Source organism: Rhea americana, unplaced genomic scaffold, assembly GCF_003343005.1.
Source record: "Rhea americana isolate MKP2758 unplaced genomic scaffold, rheAme1 scaffold_70, whole genome shotgun sequence".
Lineage (NCBI taxonomy): Eukaryota > Metazoa > Chordata > Aves > Rheiformes > Rheidae > Rhea > Rhea americana.
The window spans coordinates 3,282,966-3,301,323 of NW_028186868.1; the positions used below are offsets into that span (position 1 = coordinate 3,282,966).

General features: G+C 41.8%; 1 protein-coding gene across 2 annotated transcripts; it reads left to right on the forward strand.

Annotated features, from left to right (window-relative positions):
• The first annotated feature begins 1,050 nt into the window (after positions 1-1,050).
• PXDC1 (PX domain containing 1) lies at positions 1,051-16,709 on the forward strand. Of its 2 annotated transcripts, XM_085321623.1 has the most exons (5): positions 1,051-1,150; positions 8,282-8,373; positions 8,660-8,777; positions 11,455-11,566; positions 15,073-16,709. In XM_085321623.1, the coding sequence occupies exons 1-5, from the start codon at positions 1,117-1,119 to the stop codon at positions 15,188-15,190; spliced, it is 474 nt and encodes a 157-aa protein (XP_085177749.1). In that variant the 5' UTR covers positions 1,051-1,116; the 3' UTR covers positions 15,191-16,709. The 2 variants fall into 2 exon arrangements, with proteins under 2 accessions (XP_085177749.1, XP_085177748.1); XM_085321622.1 differs by lacking the exon at positions 1,051-1,150 and having other exon boundaries at positions 8,130-8,373.
• The last annotated feature ends 1,649 nt before the right edge of the window (positions 16,710-18,358 follow it).

Genomic DNA, 18,358 nt, shown 5'->3' on the forward strand with positions numbered 1-18,358 from the left:
ACAAGGTTATTTTACCAGATGAGACTTCTCTTTCCAAACTGCTCTTTCCCTCCCCCTTCCTTCTTTCTATCTCTCCCCTGACTCACTTTGCTCTGTGTTTTGTTTCCCTTCAGTTTTTTTTAACCTTTCTTTATTCTCTTTTTGTTATTTTATCTCTGTTTTTTTTTCTCCCCCCCCCAACAAGTTGTTTTCCCTGAACTGCTTTCTGTTCCTTTTTCTTTGCCTTCAGGTTTCTCTCCCCAGACTGCTGGCATCCCTGCTTATCCATGGCTCATGAGAACTTTTTTATAATCTGCTGTACTGGTTCTCAACCTCTTTCAGCCTGTAAAAGTTACCCCGTGGCAGTGGAGATTTTCTGTAGAAACTTTGCATTGTAGCTTGCCTCATGGCTTAGAGGAATTCAYTCTTCACCTGTAGCAGACCCTTCACAGATGACTAATGCTGAACTCTAGCTCTGTGGATTGTGTCTGCCCTCCAGCTTGGTTGCCTGCTGTGGGAAGCAGATGATCAGCTGTTTTCTGTGTCAGGGTTCCTGTGCACCAGGAAGCACAAGGGCAGCTCCTCCAGGGCTGCAGCTTGAAGAACTTGCATGAAACATAAGGCAGTTCCTGAAGAAAAGATTCAGCCCAGGAATGCTGTGTTTTCTGCACATTTTGCTGTGGATGTTGTATTCCTAACTTATTATATATGCTACAGTATACTGCTGTTGTTGTTGTTTACAAGACCATCTGGGAGTTGGATTTATGAGAAGAGGGAGCTCCACAGAGGCAACATAGTGGTTTCCACGGACAGCAGCTGTTTTAGTGCTGTGACAGTAAGATAAATACACGACATCTATTGTGCTCTCTCCATTGTTGACATTGTCAACAGTTCATTAGTGGAGCTTGCTCAGAGCTTCTGTCTGGCAGACAAAGGATGCAGCTCTTAGTTATCAAACTCCAGCAGCACTGTTTAACTGAAATTAAGTATGGGGCTTCTGGGTTGCTTTTTTTCTTTTTTTTTTTTTTTTTTTAATTGGTTGAGTTTCATGGTTCATCTTAACACTGAAGATAAATTAAACTTTTTGTGTCATTGTAATGACAGGCACAAGCTGTCTTTGTGATGGACTGAGGCAACATGTCTTGGAGGATGTTGGTGGAGAGGAAAGGAAGTGAGTTATTTTTATCCTGATAGTTCTCAGGTGATTAAAAACCATCACTACGAATGGTTGTAGGAGCTTGTATTTTTCGTCAAGTTCTGACTGTTTTGTTCACTTTTATCTCAAGCTTCTTTGACATGTTTCTGTTGTTTTTGCATCAGGCATCAAAACAGGGGGCTGTGTTGGGAAAGTCTGTCTGTCAAATGCTGTCCGTGGCAGATGCCATTCTCCCTCGAGAGCTCCTGGGAGGTCTCATAATAACTAATAATGCATGTCCATCAGCTGAAGGCCTGGACTTCTCTGCTTTTAACTTGCTTCCCGTGCTTTGCATGATTACTTGGGCACGCCACTCGTTAAGTAGTCACAGTCACTTCCTTTCACTCTGTGGTTGCTCTGCTTTGTAACCCCTGCTTTGGGGAATTTCAGTTGGACGGTTGTTCCAATAGTAYCTTCTTTCATCCATATTTTTGCTTCTGTTCCTAATTTCTCCCTCAACAATCAAGTTTAAGAAGGCCAGCACAACATACAACAAATTTCAAAACCCCATACCCTCTGTGTATCTTTTCAGCTGTATCATACCTTTTCCCTAGGAAATGCCACCAAGGTAGGTCTTGTTAGTGATATTGCATGAATAGTAAACCTTTCATAATGGCTTAGGGACTGTAGGGACACACAAGATGGATGGATTTCCCCATGAGGGGAAGGGACAAGAATATCTGCTTCAAGAGAGGGGTGTCACAGAATTAGAAGATCCTAATATCATAGAATAAGAGATAGAAAAGGATTTGCCAGAGCCAGAGTCACCAAATTAAGTCAGATTAGGCCATAGGTAGCTCTAGGATCCTATCTCTAGTGATGAGAACCTGATGCTCCAGAAGACAGTGTAAATAACTGGCAGAGAACAGAAAAGTGATGATCGTGGTCTCTAGTGACTGGAGATCTGATATCCCTGGTTGTCTGTAATTTTCTATTCTTCTCTGGATCTTCTCAGTTTTTGGACTTAAGAGATTCCTGTGGTGTTGCAGAATTATTGAAGAAAAGTTGTGTGAAACAATTCTTTTTGAATATCTTACCTTTAGATRTCCTTTGTCCTTGTAACAACCTTTATAGATCCTCTTCCTGTCCATGCAGAGGCAAGGCAGTAATAGATGGGAGCTGTTTTGTCCTCCTAAGAGTCCAGTCTAAGATTGCTAATGCTATAGTTTCCAGAACAGCAAGGTTCAGGAAATGTATGYGTGTGGAAGGAAGGGATGTTACTAGGACAACTGCTGGGAAGAGAGAGGCAAGGTGGCCATGAAGCAAGGTAGCTAAAATGGTATTGAAAAGAGCTCAGTTCAGCAGAGGGGAGGAAATGGGAAGCAATGCAGGGGAGTAAAACAGGAGGAACGATTGAGCTGAGCTGCCACCATTCAGACGTCATCCCTGTCCCAGCTCAGTAGCTTCAGTTCCTGCATTATATTGTGGAATTTCCGTCCTTGTGATGTTCAAAATTTGACTGGACAAGACCCTGAGCAGCCTGATTTTGATATTGGCCCTCCTTTGAGGTAGGGATTGAATCAAATGACAACTTGACCTCCCTTCCAGTGTACAGTATTCTGTGATTTTTGTGTATACCTTCTCATGGCTGGCATCTTCCCACTATTGTTCTGTCCTCATCCTGAGTTGTGCTGGTGTACATGTGTTAGAACATATCTGAGGAGAAGAAGGAGGGATGAGGGTAGAAGATTAAAAAAAGAAGAAGTTGAGCGAGGATGGGCTCAAGATCTGAATCTATAGGCCTTAAATCTTTCTTGCAGTATGGGTTTAGCAAAATGTGGTATGATTTCTTCCTAGATTTATCTACTATTCCTTTTTTCACTTTGGTATCTGTTCTGTGGGCTTCTTCATAGGTCATGAAGACAGGATTAGGTGAGGAGGGCTCAATTCAGTATTTTAATCTTACAGTACATAGTATTTAATAGTAATTCCACTCCATCTTGCACATCTCCTGATAGTACACTTCAGCCTCTGTGCTCCCTCAGCACATAGTTATTTAATTAATATTGAGAAAATAGGAGAATTTTGACATTCTTTGTTTCTCTTCTGACTAGGAGTCCTTCAGACTGAAGGAACAGGGTTTGCCCACACTTTGAGGTCACGTGTACCTAACAATTTGCACACAGCAACACATCACTAGAAAAACAGACTTCTTTGTGTCATCATTGAGAGGCAGTGTGTGAGATGTACCTGCCTTAGTCATAAACTCCCTCTTCCTTGGAAGACACTAGAGGATTAATGAGACAATTTGCTCATCATGGACATCGATCATCAAGATTGCACTGTGATTTCATTACAAGCCGTGGAGCATGCGCGGAGCGTTCCTTCATTTAGTACAAGCATACAGCGTCAGAGCATGTGATTGCCAGATTGTCATTAGTTGCAGATTTGATGGCTCACATCGCAGGAATATTACAGACCCATCAAGGCTTGTGCGTTGACATCAATAGTTGGCTCCTAGTTTATTCTCCTCCTCTGTTGAGCTTGTTTCTTGCTTATTTTCAGCTCTGGGCCTCTCTCCCACGCCATGACCCAGCCTGTCAGGTACAGCTGGTTGCCTGATCGCCGATTCTCCTGCAGCTGTCTCCAGCACAGGAGTCCCAGAGCAGGAGGGACTCTGCAGACCTATATTGTTGTTTGTGCTGCGGTTTTCCAGAGATATATTGTTATGTGTAAGGTTGCTATGTATGCATGGTCTCAAACTGTGAGCAAATAGTATTCATCCAGACTGAAGGAATCTACTTGAGGCTCTCAGTCAGGAAAAGGACAGAGATGCCAAAGGAATTTTCTCCTCCTTTCTTAAAATTAGCTCATTGGCTATGGGAGTTGTGTGCAGAGCAGAAACCTACTAAAAGCAAATATCCCCCATATAGACAGGCACCACCCCCATTTATACAGTGCGCCTATGCTRTCCCTCCCATGACCCAGTGTGTAGGCTCCCTTGTGCTCAGAGTGAGGAAATCTTAGAAGTCTGTGGTATTTGGCAAAAGGTCTTGTGGGTAAAGAAGGAGCCAGAGGGGCTCCAGTTTACCTCAAGCCCTATAAACATAGGTGTTTATACCATTTAAATTGCTTGAAATGATAGTTAATTGTCCAAGTGCAGTACGCGTAATAAGACAGAGAGCAAAGTTTCCTGGGAGGAGTTTGCACATGTTTTCAATTAGCAGTCAGACAGCAGTCAGGGCAGAGGAAAAGGCATGAGAACAGCGTTTCACCATGACCTCACTGAGAGATTTCCCAGCTCTGCACTCAGCTCTGTTGCATGCCTGAACATGTGGAAGAAAGCACAACTGGTTCCTGGCTACTGGTTGTTTTATTAGCGTCTTTGCTTTTAGGGCCAACTGTCTGAATAAGGGTTCCTGGGGTCTACGAGCTCCAGTGGAAAGACAGGCACGTATTCATGGCCCATGCTGTGGCAGACAAAGGCTTCAGGACCCATCATACCTACCATACAGATGCTATACATGGGGCCAGTGCATGTGCAGTAAATCCAGTGCACTCTGGATGCATCCAGCCTGTGTTGCTGTCATCTCAGGATTCATGAATTGCGGTGGACTGATTATCTACAGAGTCAGCTGGTGCACGTGTCATGGCTATTTGGGAGGCCTTGTGGTGTCATGAGATCCTACAAAGTCTCTGGCCTTTTTTTTTTCCATTTTTTCCCCTCTTCATCAAAGCTTTTGAACAGAAGAAAAAAAAGATAGATGGGGGGAACCCCCCCCATGAAGGGGAGTCTCTGTGTATGAGCAAGTTGTTAGAAAGTGTGGATAATAGAGATGGAAAGCTTGGGTGCAATTCTAGTGCCTAGATGAGAAAGGAGTTCGAAGCAAGTGTCCTAGCCTGCAGTCTTGCTTCTTCTGCTAAGGCTGGGGTTTTCTGAGGTAAAATCTTTGACAATACCAGTTTGAGGTATTCCTCACTGCTCAACTGATTATGCTGGCAAAACTGAGGGAGGGGGGGTGTTACGGTGCGAGAGAGGAAATGAGCAGGAGGGGTGGCCGAGAGCACCTGAAACTGGTATTGCCACTGGAGACTTCACCTCGTGAAGCCACGGTGTTACTCATGCATGTGTATGTTGCTGTGGTCATTGGCAGCAACGAGTTAGCAAGCGCTGAAAGAGAGTGAAATGAGTGGCTGAGGGCTCCGCTGCTCCTGGCTGGGTAGGCAGGCAGCATCTTGCACGGATTAGGGCAGAGGCTGGGTTGTCAGTGATTCCATGGGTTGTTGGATCATAGCCTATGACTAACTGGAAACCACGAGGGCATCTGTTAACTGTYAGAGACTTTTAAATGATGATAAATAAGGGCCTTACAAACTTTGTGGCTATTGTGGAAGAAATTACAGTGCTTATTTGTGTGTGTATRYAYACAYATATATATATATATAGTACATATATATATATAGCCAGTGAAGTGGTTTCCATGTATGTGAATTGTTAGATGTATGAAGAGGAAGGCTTTAACCCAACCAAATTGAATTCCTGGTGACTAACTGTGTGAGGTCATCAGCTTTATGTCCCCAAGCTGTGCTTCTGTAATCATTAAGCACATACATGGGAATTTGTCCAGGCAGATGCATCATTCGCACCTCTTCCTACGCTGTCTGCCTTTTGTTTCTGATATTACTAAAAGTTTCAGTAAGAAGCAGTCTTTGTTGTGTCAGATATTACGTGTTTTCTGTGCCAATTTCCAAGTAGGAGTGAGGGTTTGCATGACTGGTTCCTTTCCAAGAACTAGAAAGAGCAATATCAAGGGGTGGAAGTTCCTGGTGAATACAAGAAGCTATAAAACCTCCTCCTGGGTGATCTGTGGAAGTGCCACAGACTGATGGTCTTGTCTGAATTTCTCTTGCTAAAACATAAAAAGGCCATGTGGAGCTGCAGATGCTTTCCCTGGTTACTGATGAGAGAAAACCTTAACTGCTTGGCAGTTTTTCTRTATTATGAGTGCTCAGTGTTGTTGGCGGAATAGGGATTTTTTTCTTAGCCTTTTTCTTTGCTGCTCTGAGTATACTTGTTTGGTTGAAAGTACCCCTCTTCCTTGTAAAATACTAGTTTCAACAACACATGTTAATTTGGGAAAAGGTCTGAGGTCCAGGGTAGATTTGAGAGAGAGCAGTTTGGTGCCAAATTCCTGGTGGGTCAGTGGTGAGGGTGTTTGTCTGGAGCATGGGAGCTGCAGCCTGGTAGTTTCTGCTCTGAATGTTTCAGTATTTGTACAAACTGGAGCAGGACTAGCAGGAGAAGCAGTGACACCCTGCAGTAGCTGGTGGTTAGCTGGGGTGTCTCTGATGTGGGCTATGACAGAGCGACAGCGTGTCTCTAATATCATAGGTGGGTGCCTGAGCCATGAGGAGTTTGGCAGTTTTTTCTAGGAAGATGAAAACTCTTCATTGAAAGGTTTGAAGTTTGTTCTGATGTGGGATGGGAGCGTATTTGTGGAGAGGTGAAGCAGTCCCACCCAGGCCTACTCACGCCCAGCAGTTAGGAAGATGAAGGGCACCAGACTATGATTCAGGYCTGTAATGCCAAGGCAAAGCCCAGCTCATACAGGCTGTATTAGTTGGCCCGTGCAGATAATTTGATTTCAGAGAACTTCCATGCAAAGCTACTCAACTGCAGTATACAGCAGGCGATAAGAGGACACCCTGCTACCTTGCATATATGSCTGTTGGTGTGCTCTGGTCTCCTGGCAGAAGAGTTGTATGGGAGAAAGAAGTTGTAGTGAAGCTGGCAAAAGAAGGCAAAATGAGGGAATCATGGAAATGCACAGCAAGGCTATTTTTGTGGGGGACAAGAGTCAAATAAACCAGGTTGCTTTGGAGACAATCTCTGCTTTTATTTAAAGCCATAACTGGAGGAAAGCTGACAGCTTAAAAGTCACACCTTTGTCTGGAAAGTTTGTATGTGCTCATGTCACACAAGTAACAAACACCAAGGATTTGTGGAGACTGAAACATTTTGTTTCCTCCTGCGTTCTGTGTGTTTCACAGCAGTGCATTAACCTCTTACGCAGGGAGGTGCCGGTGCACTTAAAGGAGGGCTCTGAGAAGTGTTTAGCACTTGCAATTTTAGTATATTGAAGTGGTTTCTCGGAGACTCTATTTTTAGAGATTTTTAGTTTCAGTTTTTATTTAGACAATTTTGATTTATTAGGTCTTTTTCTTCTGCAGCTGTTTGAATTTCTTTTTCTTCTTCTTCTTTTTTTTTTATTTCAGTTATGAAGCTTGTTATATTTTCATGCGTCTGCTGTTCCTTGGAAAAGCCACACAAATGCARAGGCAAATAGAAGGGCATTAGAGGGATAGGAGGCTTTAGAGCTAGGTTCTCCTCATATTACCCATATATGCATGTAACCTATGTTATATCTCCTTAAATCTCTTAGAGGAGAGTGAAGCTACAGATTTCCTGTAAATTATACATATGAAATATAGTATTACAGTAGAAGATCCCCATATTGAGCTCTTCAAAATTAGGAGCAATATACTGCATCATCCTGCAAAATTTCCGTTACAATCCCTTCTGCAGCTCTGTGATAATTCTATGATTTAAAAAAACCAAACAAACCCCCAAATTTTGTTTTGCACTTAAAGAACGTGGTACTGAGAAATCATCCTTTGACCACCCTCTGGGGTTTACATTCAGAGAAATACAAGACTGTTCTTGAAATCTTTTGTTTAGTTTGTGTTTATTCTTTTCCTCTTATCTGTGTGTGGGGGGGGTTTTTTTTCCTTTTACTGACAGAAAAAGGATGAATCATGGCTTTTGGAAGCAGAAAACAGACAGTTTGGTTATCATTGCTGGGAATGCTGTGTAGTGCAGCTGTGGGTGAGGGAGTAGGTGGTTCCACTTCTGCTTGTCTTGCAGCTCCTAAGTACAATCAGACAGATGAATTTGTGTCAGGCCTGCATCYATGCTTGTAAGTACGCCCACTTTAGTTTGGGGTACATGGTTTATCATCAGTACGGGTTAAAATATTTACTTCTGGGATCCATGATTTTTCTGGTCATTCCACATCTTTTTGAGCAGCTGCTTCTGGGTGCTGATGTGTACATGCACATGGAAGTATGCTTTTGTCTTTGTTCACAATCTGTTTACTTTGTTTCTAGGACTGATCACAATAAAAGAAGCCCATGATATAGAAGCTAGACTTAATGAAGTGGAAAAGCTTCTGAAGACCATTATAAACATGCCATGGAAGGTGAGTATGCCCAGCTTCACATTCAGCCCGGCTTTTGACTCCTCCTTGATGGTGAAATGYGCACTCATGCAGATTAGAAAGTGGTGGGCTCCTCTAGACTCTGAGAGAAGCAGCAGTTTACTGAATAACTTGGAGAAGTGCTGAGTGCCAGGTCTATGTAATGATAGGTCCAGGCAATTGCTTGTGGTAAGTCTTTCTATCCTAACAAGAAGAGTTGGAAAGGAGGAAGTGAACAAAGAAAACTGTTRGTGAAAAACAAGTGTCTGTTTCTTTGTCTCTTTTTCAGTATTCAAGATCTGAAGTTGTCCTCACGTTCTTTGAGAGATCTCCATTGGATCAAGTTCTAAAGAATGACAATGTCCATAAAATTCAGCCAAGCTTTCAAAGTCCAGTTAAAATATCAGGTAAGAGTGGTTAGCTTCCTACTGTCAACACAAGAATTACRTAATGAAAATTGCTTTGTTTTTTGTTCCCCTCATTCTTTCTCTACCAGCAATTCAGAAGGTCCTCCACAGTCTGTTTTATAGCATAGAACGTATAGTCAGCAATGACAACTATGCAGCACACATTCAGGCAAATGAAATGGCAGGTGAAATTCAAGACTGATAAATGCAAACAAATGGGCATGGGGAAAATGCAGCCTTCACTGAAGTCACACATGATAGTACTATTACCACTCAGGAGAGAGATTTTGAGGTTACTGGTTTGAGGATACAGGTTTATGTAAATGTAAGCTTAGTGCCAAGCAGAGATCGTAAACAGCAGTTAGGATATTAGACATTATTAGGAAAGGAGGGGAGAGCCAAAGATGAAAGGAGCGCAACCTTCCCCATCTTGTCTGAGCACAGTGTGCTCTTCTGGTCTCTTCCTCTCAGAAAGGATATAATAGAATTTAAAAAAAAAAGTACAAAAGGACAAGGTTTCAAGCTGAGGAACAGCTTCTCTGTGAAAAAGGTTAAATAGAGAAGGACACTTCAGCTTTGAGAAGAAGTGACAGAGCTGGGGATATAAAACTGCACGGCAGGAGTCCATTGCCCCGCACACCTCCAAACACAGGAACTACAGGTTATCCATTAACATTGTCAGACAATAGGTATTAAACAAAAGAAAAGTTATAGTTTTGTTTTCTAGTCATACACAACAGTTAAGTGCCRGAACAGGATATTGTGGAACCAAAAGTATAAATGACTTCAAAAAGGAATTGGACAAGTAAGTGGAAGAAATGTGCAGAGACCTGTCTCTGGTGGAGACTCAAAGTTTCTAAGGAACGCATTGCTGACGGGTATAGTGGCGAGGAGTTTTATACTTGCACTATTTTAGTGTTTCCTCTCTGAATCCACTACTGACCATTGCTGGCAGGTGTGTAGACTTCTGATGTGCCTAGTTTTGTATTTCTATATTGAAAAGTTTCTTTTTGGCCTAAAAGGAACTTTAGACTTCTCCTTAAGAGCTTGCAGTTTTGGAGTTATCCAATGGAGTGGCTGTTTTTTGCGTCAACAAAAGAGAGTTATTTCAGAGTAAAATGCAACATTGTCTTCCGAGGTACATGAAGTGTTTAGCAAAAAATACTGGACAATTTTCATAGGTACTGATGGTATATTAGTTAATGGCCAGCCAATATGCTTACATGCTAAAGATATAAATGATCTTAAAGATCAATCTTAGCCATGGGGTAGATTTTTGTAGCCAATCCTGAGCTCTAATTCTGAGCAAACTAGTCATCTTTAATGATATTAAATAACTATTTTTAAAATTAGATTATAAAAGGCATGCTAGCCCACTAGTAACTATTTGGAAAGATACTTTTAAATGCAGAGTGTTAGGGAGAGGTGGTTTAGCYAGCCCATGAGTGCAGGCTGCCATGAGCATAGTGCCTGTAAAGAGGAGCCCTTAGTGCCCTACTGCAAAGGTCTTGCCCCATCTGTGACTAGAGCGGTTTGGATGATGTCCAGGTTGATGTAGAAATTACAGGTAAAATTTCTCACGTGCAGGTTCTTAGTGTCATTCCAAAGGCAAAGACTGAACATGGTTTACTCTCAGTGCTTCTAAGTGCCTGAATGTGCTCTCAGTACTGGCCCTCGAGGGTATATTCAGTGGTTTCCATGTGAAATAATCTGATAACAAGGGCTGTCAGTTATGAAATKAAGTGCCCTCAAACTACATGCTATAAAAATGTTTAAAAGCATGGCTACTGTCATCTGATACATTGCTACTTTAGCAAGCAAGCAAATATCAATGAAAGTATCTTTGGAGTTGCATTGGTTAGAAAGGGCAATTTGGAATCTGATGGCAGTTGATATTTGCCTCACGTGGATGTTGCATGCTGGAAATGRCTTCAATGTCTCACAGCGGTGTCAGTAGATGGCAGTAAGTGTTAACTCCTAAAGCAGTTCACACTGCATTGAAATGCTGTTCGTTTTAAGTCATAGCAAGGACGCTAAGAAAGCACTGTGGCATTCATGTTGGTCRTGGTGCAGCTTTTTAGGTAACCTGCAGAATAACAGTAACAGTAAAACTATTTTGTATTCTCCAGAACAACAAATTGTCCCCAACACGGTCGTGCTCCGAGTGGTGGGTGATGGGGAAGGGAGAAAGGGATCTCTCTCTTAGATGAAAGCTGAATTCACGTTATTCAACTGTATAGTTGAAATTTATCCATCTGGGGCAAGTTCTTAGGAATCACCCATCACTTTTGTGTTTACTTTTGCGCCACTTTATGGACCAGCTGCCATTCTGCTAAAGGCGGTAGGAGTCTTGCYACTGGCATCAATGGGACTGAAATGGGGCCTTGCTTCAATGGAGATATGTGCGGTGTTCCACAGTGTAATCTCTGTGTCATGAATTGATGATGCAAATAAAATTGCTTAAGATCTGGCAGGTTGCAGATGTAAAAAGCTATGAAACCAGTGTGGGGGCCCAACTCTTCATTTCAGCAATCCTGTACAGATTTTCAATATTATGTGTACATTCCTGTTCATAACCATGTCATTTACATATGATATACACTTACTGTCCAACTTTTTTTAGAGCAGATTTTGAGCTTCCAGCATTTAAATCTTTTTTCCTTTCTTTTCCTCACAGAAATCATGCGATCAAATGGATTTTGTTTAGCAAACACTGAAACAATAGTCATTGACCACAGTATACCCAATGGAAAAGAAAAGCACCTGGATGTAGATTCAGCAGAACACTTGTAAGTAAAGTTTGTTCATGACCAATTTGGTCATCTTAAGATATACTATAACTTTCTTTTTCCCTAGCAAAATGTTGATCGTTGTATAGGAGCAAGGTTGGTGGTGTGGTCATTCTGACTGGTTAGAGGTCCTGATCGATAAGGCTTCACCACTCTTTCTGTTAAAACTAATAAAATCATTGCAGTGAAAATCAGTGACCATAGGAGTGTGGTCCTGTCTGTATGGAAAAAGCTATAGCTGTCCTAGGGGTCGTGCCAGGTAAGAATTACACTAGAGGATTTTTTTTTCTTTCTCTTGTGATTGTCATGAGGGGTCCCTTGGGGAAACCTGAAACATSCTTACAAATGGAGTATCTTACTAAGATGGAAATAATTTGTTTGGGAGGCGAAACACCACCCTCAGAGGGTGATGCTTGAGCTTAATCACAGGCTTGAGCTTAATCGAAGGAAGCTGGGCAGCTGCCCTGGTGCTTCCTCGTGCTGCGACATGGTGAAGCGCGTGTACTGCATTAAGGAGGGGGGAAGTTAGGCTAGTCTTTTTTATAACTTCTACTTCCTTATATGTGTAGGTATTCTGGGGTCACAGACCTGTAACCAATAAGGCTTTTATGTAGGTGTTAAGTCAGTGAGTATGTTGACAAATGGGTGTTCATGGAAATCAGCTCCTACAAATTTCTGTCATGGCAAGTGATTGATATTTCACTTTAATAGCATCAATGTGTTTCAGGTAACTAAAGATTTACATGGTTTTAATGAGAAACATTGACCTACTCTGTCATGAGGGCAGTCAAAAGCTACTTGGAAGTTTGATCTTTGAACATAAAGCTCTTTCTTGCCATATTTGAAATATGATCATTGCTAGTTTGCAGAAAGGTTTAGAATTTAACGGGATTTTATCAGAGGCTGGAGTGCAGCTCTGGCCCCACTGTAGTTGCTTGAAGTCTTTCCATTAACTGTTAAAAGAGCCAGGATTTTRTCACTTGCTGTTGTGAACCTAGATCTTGCTAACAGCAGTTTAACACAAGGCTGTAGCGATACACTGAAAGAAACTCTACAGGGCCAGTTCCTCTGGTCCTGGTCACCAGCATCTTGCGTTCCAAAGGAGGGATTTGCATGGATGGAGATGAGCTCTGGGAAAAGCAGAGCAGAGGTGGTGCAGTTAGATACAGAATGTTTCCAGGAAAACAAAATCCTAGTCTTGACAGGAAAAGAAAATGCTGCTGCTGGGTACTACAGTCTTAACTGTAGACGGAAGGAGTTCTGCTCAGATGCTGCTCTTACATAGGCTGATGAGAGGTGCTGCACTGTCTCACACTGTGTTTACACTGCGGTCACTCCTGTGAGTTGTGTTCCTGAGGAGTTGGCATCTGTGTACCTTGTTTTCTTTTTCTTGCTTGCAAACGTGAACAGTAATGCGAACGGATTAGAGTGAAACTGAGGAAGAACGGTTGTCCTACAGTACTGTCCTTACAGCACAGTAAGAAGGCTCTCATTAAGGACAGTGTATCTACCARGGTACTTTGGGAGTAAATAGTGAGGCCAGGGCAGTGCAGGAGAAAATCCTTGAATTTCTGTTCAAAATGTGCTGTTTTTCGGTTTCCATTTTTTTTCTCAATCTATATGAGAATGAATCCAAGATCTTTCAAAATGTTACAGAGTGCAAGAGGGGAAAAAATGGACAGTTCTTCAAGTCTATTGCCTTGATTGAGCGAGATTTAAACATTGGCCTGAAATGATTGCCTTTAACTGCTAGGCTATCTGGGATGAAGAAAGGTGTTTTCTTACATTAGAAATTCTAGTCTCCTTGAAACTGGATTATGTATTACTGAGGAAAGTGTAGGTTTTGATGAGCTGATGTCTTCTGGTTGTGAGAGGGAATGATATAGTGGGAAATCCTTGCAAAAGTTCTGGTTATAACACAAGAGCTAGGAGTGGAGAGGAAAATACTTAAGCAACTGAAACTAAATTTGGGAGTGTTTTTTAATATTTGGATGGTCTCTGGTTGTCAAAATCTAAATCTAATACCATGAGGAGGACAACAAGGATCCATAAGAAGGATACTGCAGTCATTGTTTCCCATTTGTGTTAAACATTTGGCCTTGTACAAAAGCCAAATGCAGAGATGGTGTCTATGAAGTGAAAGGGTGAGAGTTCTGAGTTCAGACTCAGAACACAGGCAGTTTCCGTTCTCCTTTTGGCTGGGAACAGAGGTGTTTCGTGTTGCTACCAAATACTGTGAGAACCAAATGGAAGAATGTGGACCTAAGCTGCGTGACTCACTTTTCCAGAGCTCACTTACTACTTCCTTCCTTCATCACTAGTAACTTTGAAAATCAGAAAGGAAAAGATGATTTACTGGTATATACCACAGTTCTCATAGTTCTGTGGTTTATTTCTATACATATATGYGCTGAGGAGCTGGATGGGATCAGCTCTGAATACTTTCTGTGAAGTTGTTCATATACCACAGTGAAAGCTCYTCAAGGTTCATAAAAATCTTTTAGAGGTATCCAGAGTTGCCTGACAAGAGAAGCTGTGTCCTAGAAAATCATTMTTTTATTAGTAGGAGGAGAGCCTTTGGGAATGAAAATGAATTGATAATGTTTTTGATCCAGGTCATCTTCAAATCAACGTGATAACCAGATATCATGAGATATTGAAGTTCAGGCATTATAATGACAAGAGCTGTGAACAGTCACTGTCTTACTAGAGAAGTGCAACAAAAGTCCCTCTTACTAAAGACTACTAATGAAAGACATGGAGAACTTGGTCTCCTAGTCTGCCATGCAGCTGTGTTTTAGCACAGGTTTAAAAGGGATTAGCCATCCTGTTTTACGGAAAATAAACCCTTTAGCTCATTTGTTTCAATGGGTTAGAAGAAAGTGGTTTGGTGTTTATTTAAGGACATGGAGACCAATCATTTGCATTTATGTCTCAACCCTCCAATAAATACTGTGTCCTGTTTCACGGAAGTGGCAGTAGATGCCATTGCTACTGTCTCCAATGGATTACCTTAGCATAATGTAGGCTGGTGTTAGACATACTATAGCTTTGTGATTCAGAATTGATCTGCATGGATCTTCCTTGACAACTTGGTATGGGTTTGCATTTCAGGATGCCAAGATAGGGAGTGAGAAAGACACTAAAGCTTTGGAAAAAGAATTGGGACTAATTTGTCCTGCGGAGCTTCACCAAGTTGAAGCTACAAATCAGCATTAAAGCTATTTCTACTGTGACACTGCTGTAGTGTGAATCAAGGCCACATGTTATATTTACTCAAACTTTAACTTGAGAAGCCAATAGAAGCATTCTTGTCTGCAGCCCTTTTTTTCTAAGTGGCCCCCCTCACAAATATCTATTCTCAAAGTTTCCAGGGATGAGTCTTCAGATATTCTAGCCTTCTCCCTCTCCTCAGTTCTTTTCTTCCTATTTGACTAAAATTTTGAAAATGAACATCAATGACTTAATACCTTTYTGTTATTTTTTTTGTTTTGTTTTCTTCTTAGGTTTGAAAGTGTTAGCGACTTCACCTCAGAGCTAGAAGACAGTGATGATCCAACAGCCTATGTCACCAATTTGACATATTACCACCTGGTCCCATTTGAAACTGATATTCTGGACTGAGGCTGCCCAGTGACCCTGTCCACTAGCATCCAGCTAACCTCTTTGTCCATAGGCTCTGCTGTCTCCAGCGTTGCATCTCCRTGAATAAGGCTGTACAGGCAAGACCAAGAGCAGAGAAGTTGCAGCAAGGATGCCACAAAGGTGACTTTGTGGTCTGGCCCTTCACTGTGTTTTAAGGAGACATCGTGTTAGGAGGCAACTGCTTCACTGCTGACAACAAACTCCCTTTCTATGAAAGCAAGGCAGCAGTGGCGTCTGGGGCTCAAGGAAATCTGTACAACGTCCATGGCAACTGTCACTCAGACMCAGCCATCAAAACTTGTGCTGCTGTTTGCTGTCACCCATGTTCCTTGACTTGCAGTGCAAGTTGAGGCTTTCTCTTTTAGGATGCCRCCAGAAACTTCCCAGGATGTAGTGACCACACTTTTTATGCTGTGCAAGTGAGAAGATGGAACAAAACAGCTGAATTTTGTCAGTTCCCTCTGCAGTTTCTTAACGCAGGTCTGGCAGGTCACTTTTTACTCAGCTACCAGATGACTGGTGCCTTACATGAGATGTCAGAAATACCATTGAGTGCCTCCAGGAAACAGAAGACTTGAACTGACTGCTTTACTTCTTTTAGACATGGGCTCTTATATAATCACTGGAGAGGTGACTACCTTTTCCTGAAATAGTAAAGCAGACAGCAGCTGGCATTGCAATGGACTTTGCATAGTGTTTGGTACCCAAATGATTTCAGAGTTCTGGAAAGCTGATGGGAAAGCTGAGTTGCCCTGCTATGAACGGTGCAGGCTATGACAGGTGTTTGGATATTGTCACATGAACCAGAAAATGAGAATGATGCTTACAGTTGTTTACAACAGAGAGATAATTCCCTATGTCTATTACTCCCCAGAGGATGGGGAGGAAGCCAATGAGATTTATTATGTGTTTGGACTGAAAATTAATGATAAGCTACAGAGTGTCTACAGTGGTAGGATAAACACTCTCTCCTTTGCCAACCTGGCTGAAGGAGCGTGTCTAGCTTTCTGAGAAATGCCTGTTGGGATCAATGCAGGCTTCATGGTCATGTAATTCCATTGATTTCRGTGGAGTTAAGCCAGCGGGAGCAAGAGCAGGACTGGACCCTGCAGTCTCTTTACTACTGAGTAGTGCAACGTTAACATCTCTTCTGGAGGTCTCTCTTGCTGAGTGCTCTGAACTCCCAGCTCTAATTGCAGATGCTAAACACTCAAACATCATGACCTTTCGTTGAGCTTTTTGTGATCTAATGCAAAAATGAATTTGAAGGGGTTGAAATGAGAAGGGATTTTGGACTTATTTCTTTRTACAGGGGCTTTGATTGGGCCTGAAGAAGTTAGTAAAGCTCCCTTCCTTTTGCGGACTTTTCATTCCTATCTGTAGAATAACAAACAGGATTTGCTAATGTAAATAATAAATTATTGAGAATTCTAATTCTTTTACACAGTATGTTTTTAAAATATATTTTAATGAAATAAAATATTACTCACCTTCGGTATACTCTTTGCAGCTTGAAACAGTGACTTCCATTTATTTTTTTTCTTTGAGAACGTTTTCCCAAACATGTCAAATCCTCTTTCTTTTTCCAGTAGTTTTGGAAACATATTTGAGTTTTGGCAATTCTTTCCAAGCTCTATGTGCTGACCATACTGCAGATGTGATACATACTCATGCAAAACTTCTTGGCCTGACTGCTGATCTTGTGTCTAGGTCTATAAGGCTTAATACCATTAAGTTTCATGGAGGAATCCTGTATTTCCACAACTGTGAGTGAAATCAAACCTGGCACTTAGGCTTTTTGAGAGTAAAACATATTCTTATTTATTAAATTTGTAGAGTAGAAAGGGAAATGTCCTTGTTACTCATGCAGAGACTTTCTGAGCCTTTTTATTTTTTGTGGTTTTTTTTAATGTCATCGGTTTTGATTCTAAACTGTGCTTTTGTTGAACTGTGGCAGGGTAGAAACAGTATCTAGTAAACAGATGTGTTGGATTGGGAATTGGAATATTTGATCTCAATTCCTGCCCCTGTTGTCAGCCTGCCATGTTGTTTTGGGGTAATTCTAGTTCATCTTYGTGTGCCTGAGTTTTTCCTTGTGTAATGTTTACAAAAGTAAGGAATGCAGAGCCTGAATTCATATCGGGTTTGGTGCCTGAAGGAAGGCCTCGTGTTGAGATCCGTTTTAAAAGGCTAACTGCAGCTGCTGCTGGAAAAAAAAATAAATCAATCTGTAGAAACATTACTTGCAGCCTTTGCTAGAGTGCTTAACGTATGCTATGGGAACTGTTTTCCCCTCTGATTATTTGAACATACTGGGTTTTCTTCCTTTATTTTCTGCATTTCCTTCTCAAGTTTCTCAAACTGAATGACAGGAGCAGTGGGGGGTTGGGGGCTCCTGGTGGGGCAGGGCCAGGCCTTGCTGCCAGGGGCCAACATGCTCCTGTGAGGGAGCAGGGCACCAGAGGCAGACGTTGATGCCTACCAAGAGCAAACTTGGTCCAGGAGCAAAAGCTATGGTATCTGTGCAGGTGGAGAGGTATTGATGCCTATCAGTAGGACTGGGTATCAACAGATGTCATTCCCTAGCAATACATCTGGTAATTGATACTCATCAAGGCCTCCTGGTATTGTGAATGGTCAACTTTGATGGTCATTAGGGTATACTGAGAGCAGAATCGGTGTGAGAGTGCAGGCTATAAATGCCAGTCGAGAYGGAGAGTTATCAATGATCTGAGTAGAAAAGCTATAGATGGCTGGGGAARTGGAGAGGTATCGATGCCTATTGATAAGGACTGGTGTTGATGCCTATCAATAATGATAGGCATTKCTAGGGATGGATATCAAGAGCTATTGGTGTTGATAGTTGTAGTTGCTCTACTGAGAGCAAAGTTGGTCCAAGAGCTATATATGGCTTTGGAGCTCAAGCAGTATCGATGCATTTCAGTAGGGCTAGTTATCTATAGATATTGCTCACTAGTGATATGTCTAGTAACTGATATTCAGCAATGCCTCTCTAAGTTGTGAAAGGTCAACTTTGATAGTTATCAGTGTGTCCAAAGAGCAGAATCAGTTAGAAATTGAGAGTTATCAATGGTCCAAAGGGAAAAGCTATCTACAGATGGCAGTAGTGATCAAGAGGTGTTGATG

Coding starts and splice junctions, on each gene's coding strand:
- PXDC1 (XM_085321622.1), top strand. CDS start 8,218: ATGTGTACATGCACATGGAAGTATGCTTTTGTCTTTGTTCACAATCTG. Junction 8,374..8,659: donor TTATAAACATGCCATGGAAG/GTGAGTATGCCC, acceptor TCTCTTTTTCAG/TATTCAAGATCTGAAGTTGT. Junction 8,778..11,454: donor AAGTCCAGTTAAAATATCAG/GTAAGAGTGGTT, acceptor TTTTCCTCACAG/AAATCATGCGATCAAATGGA.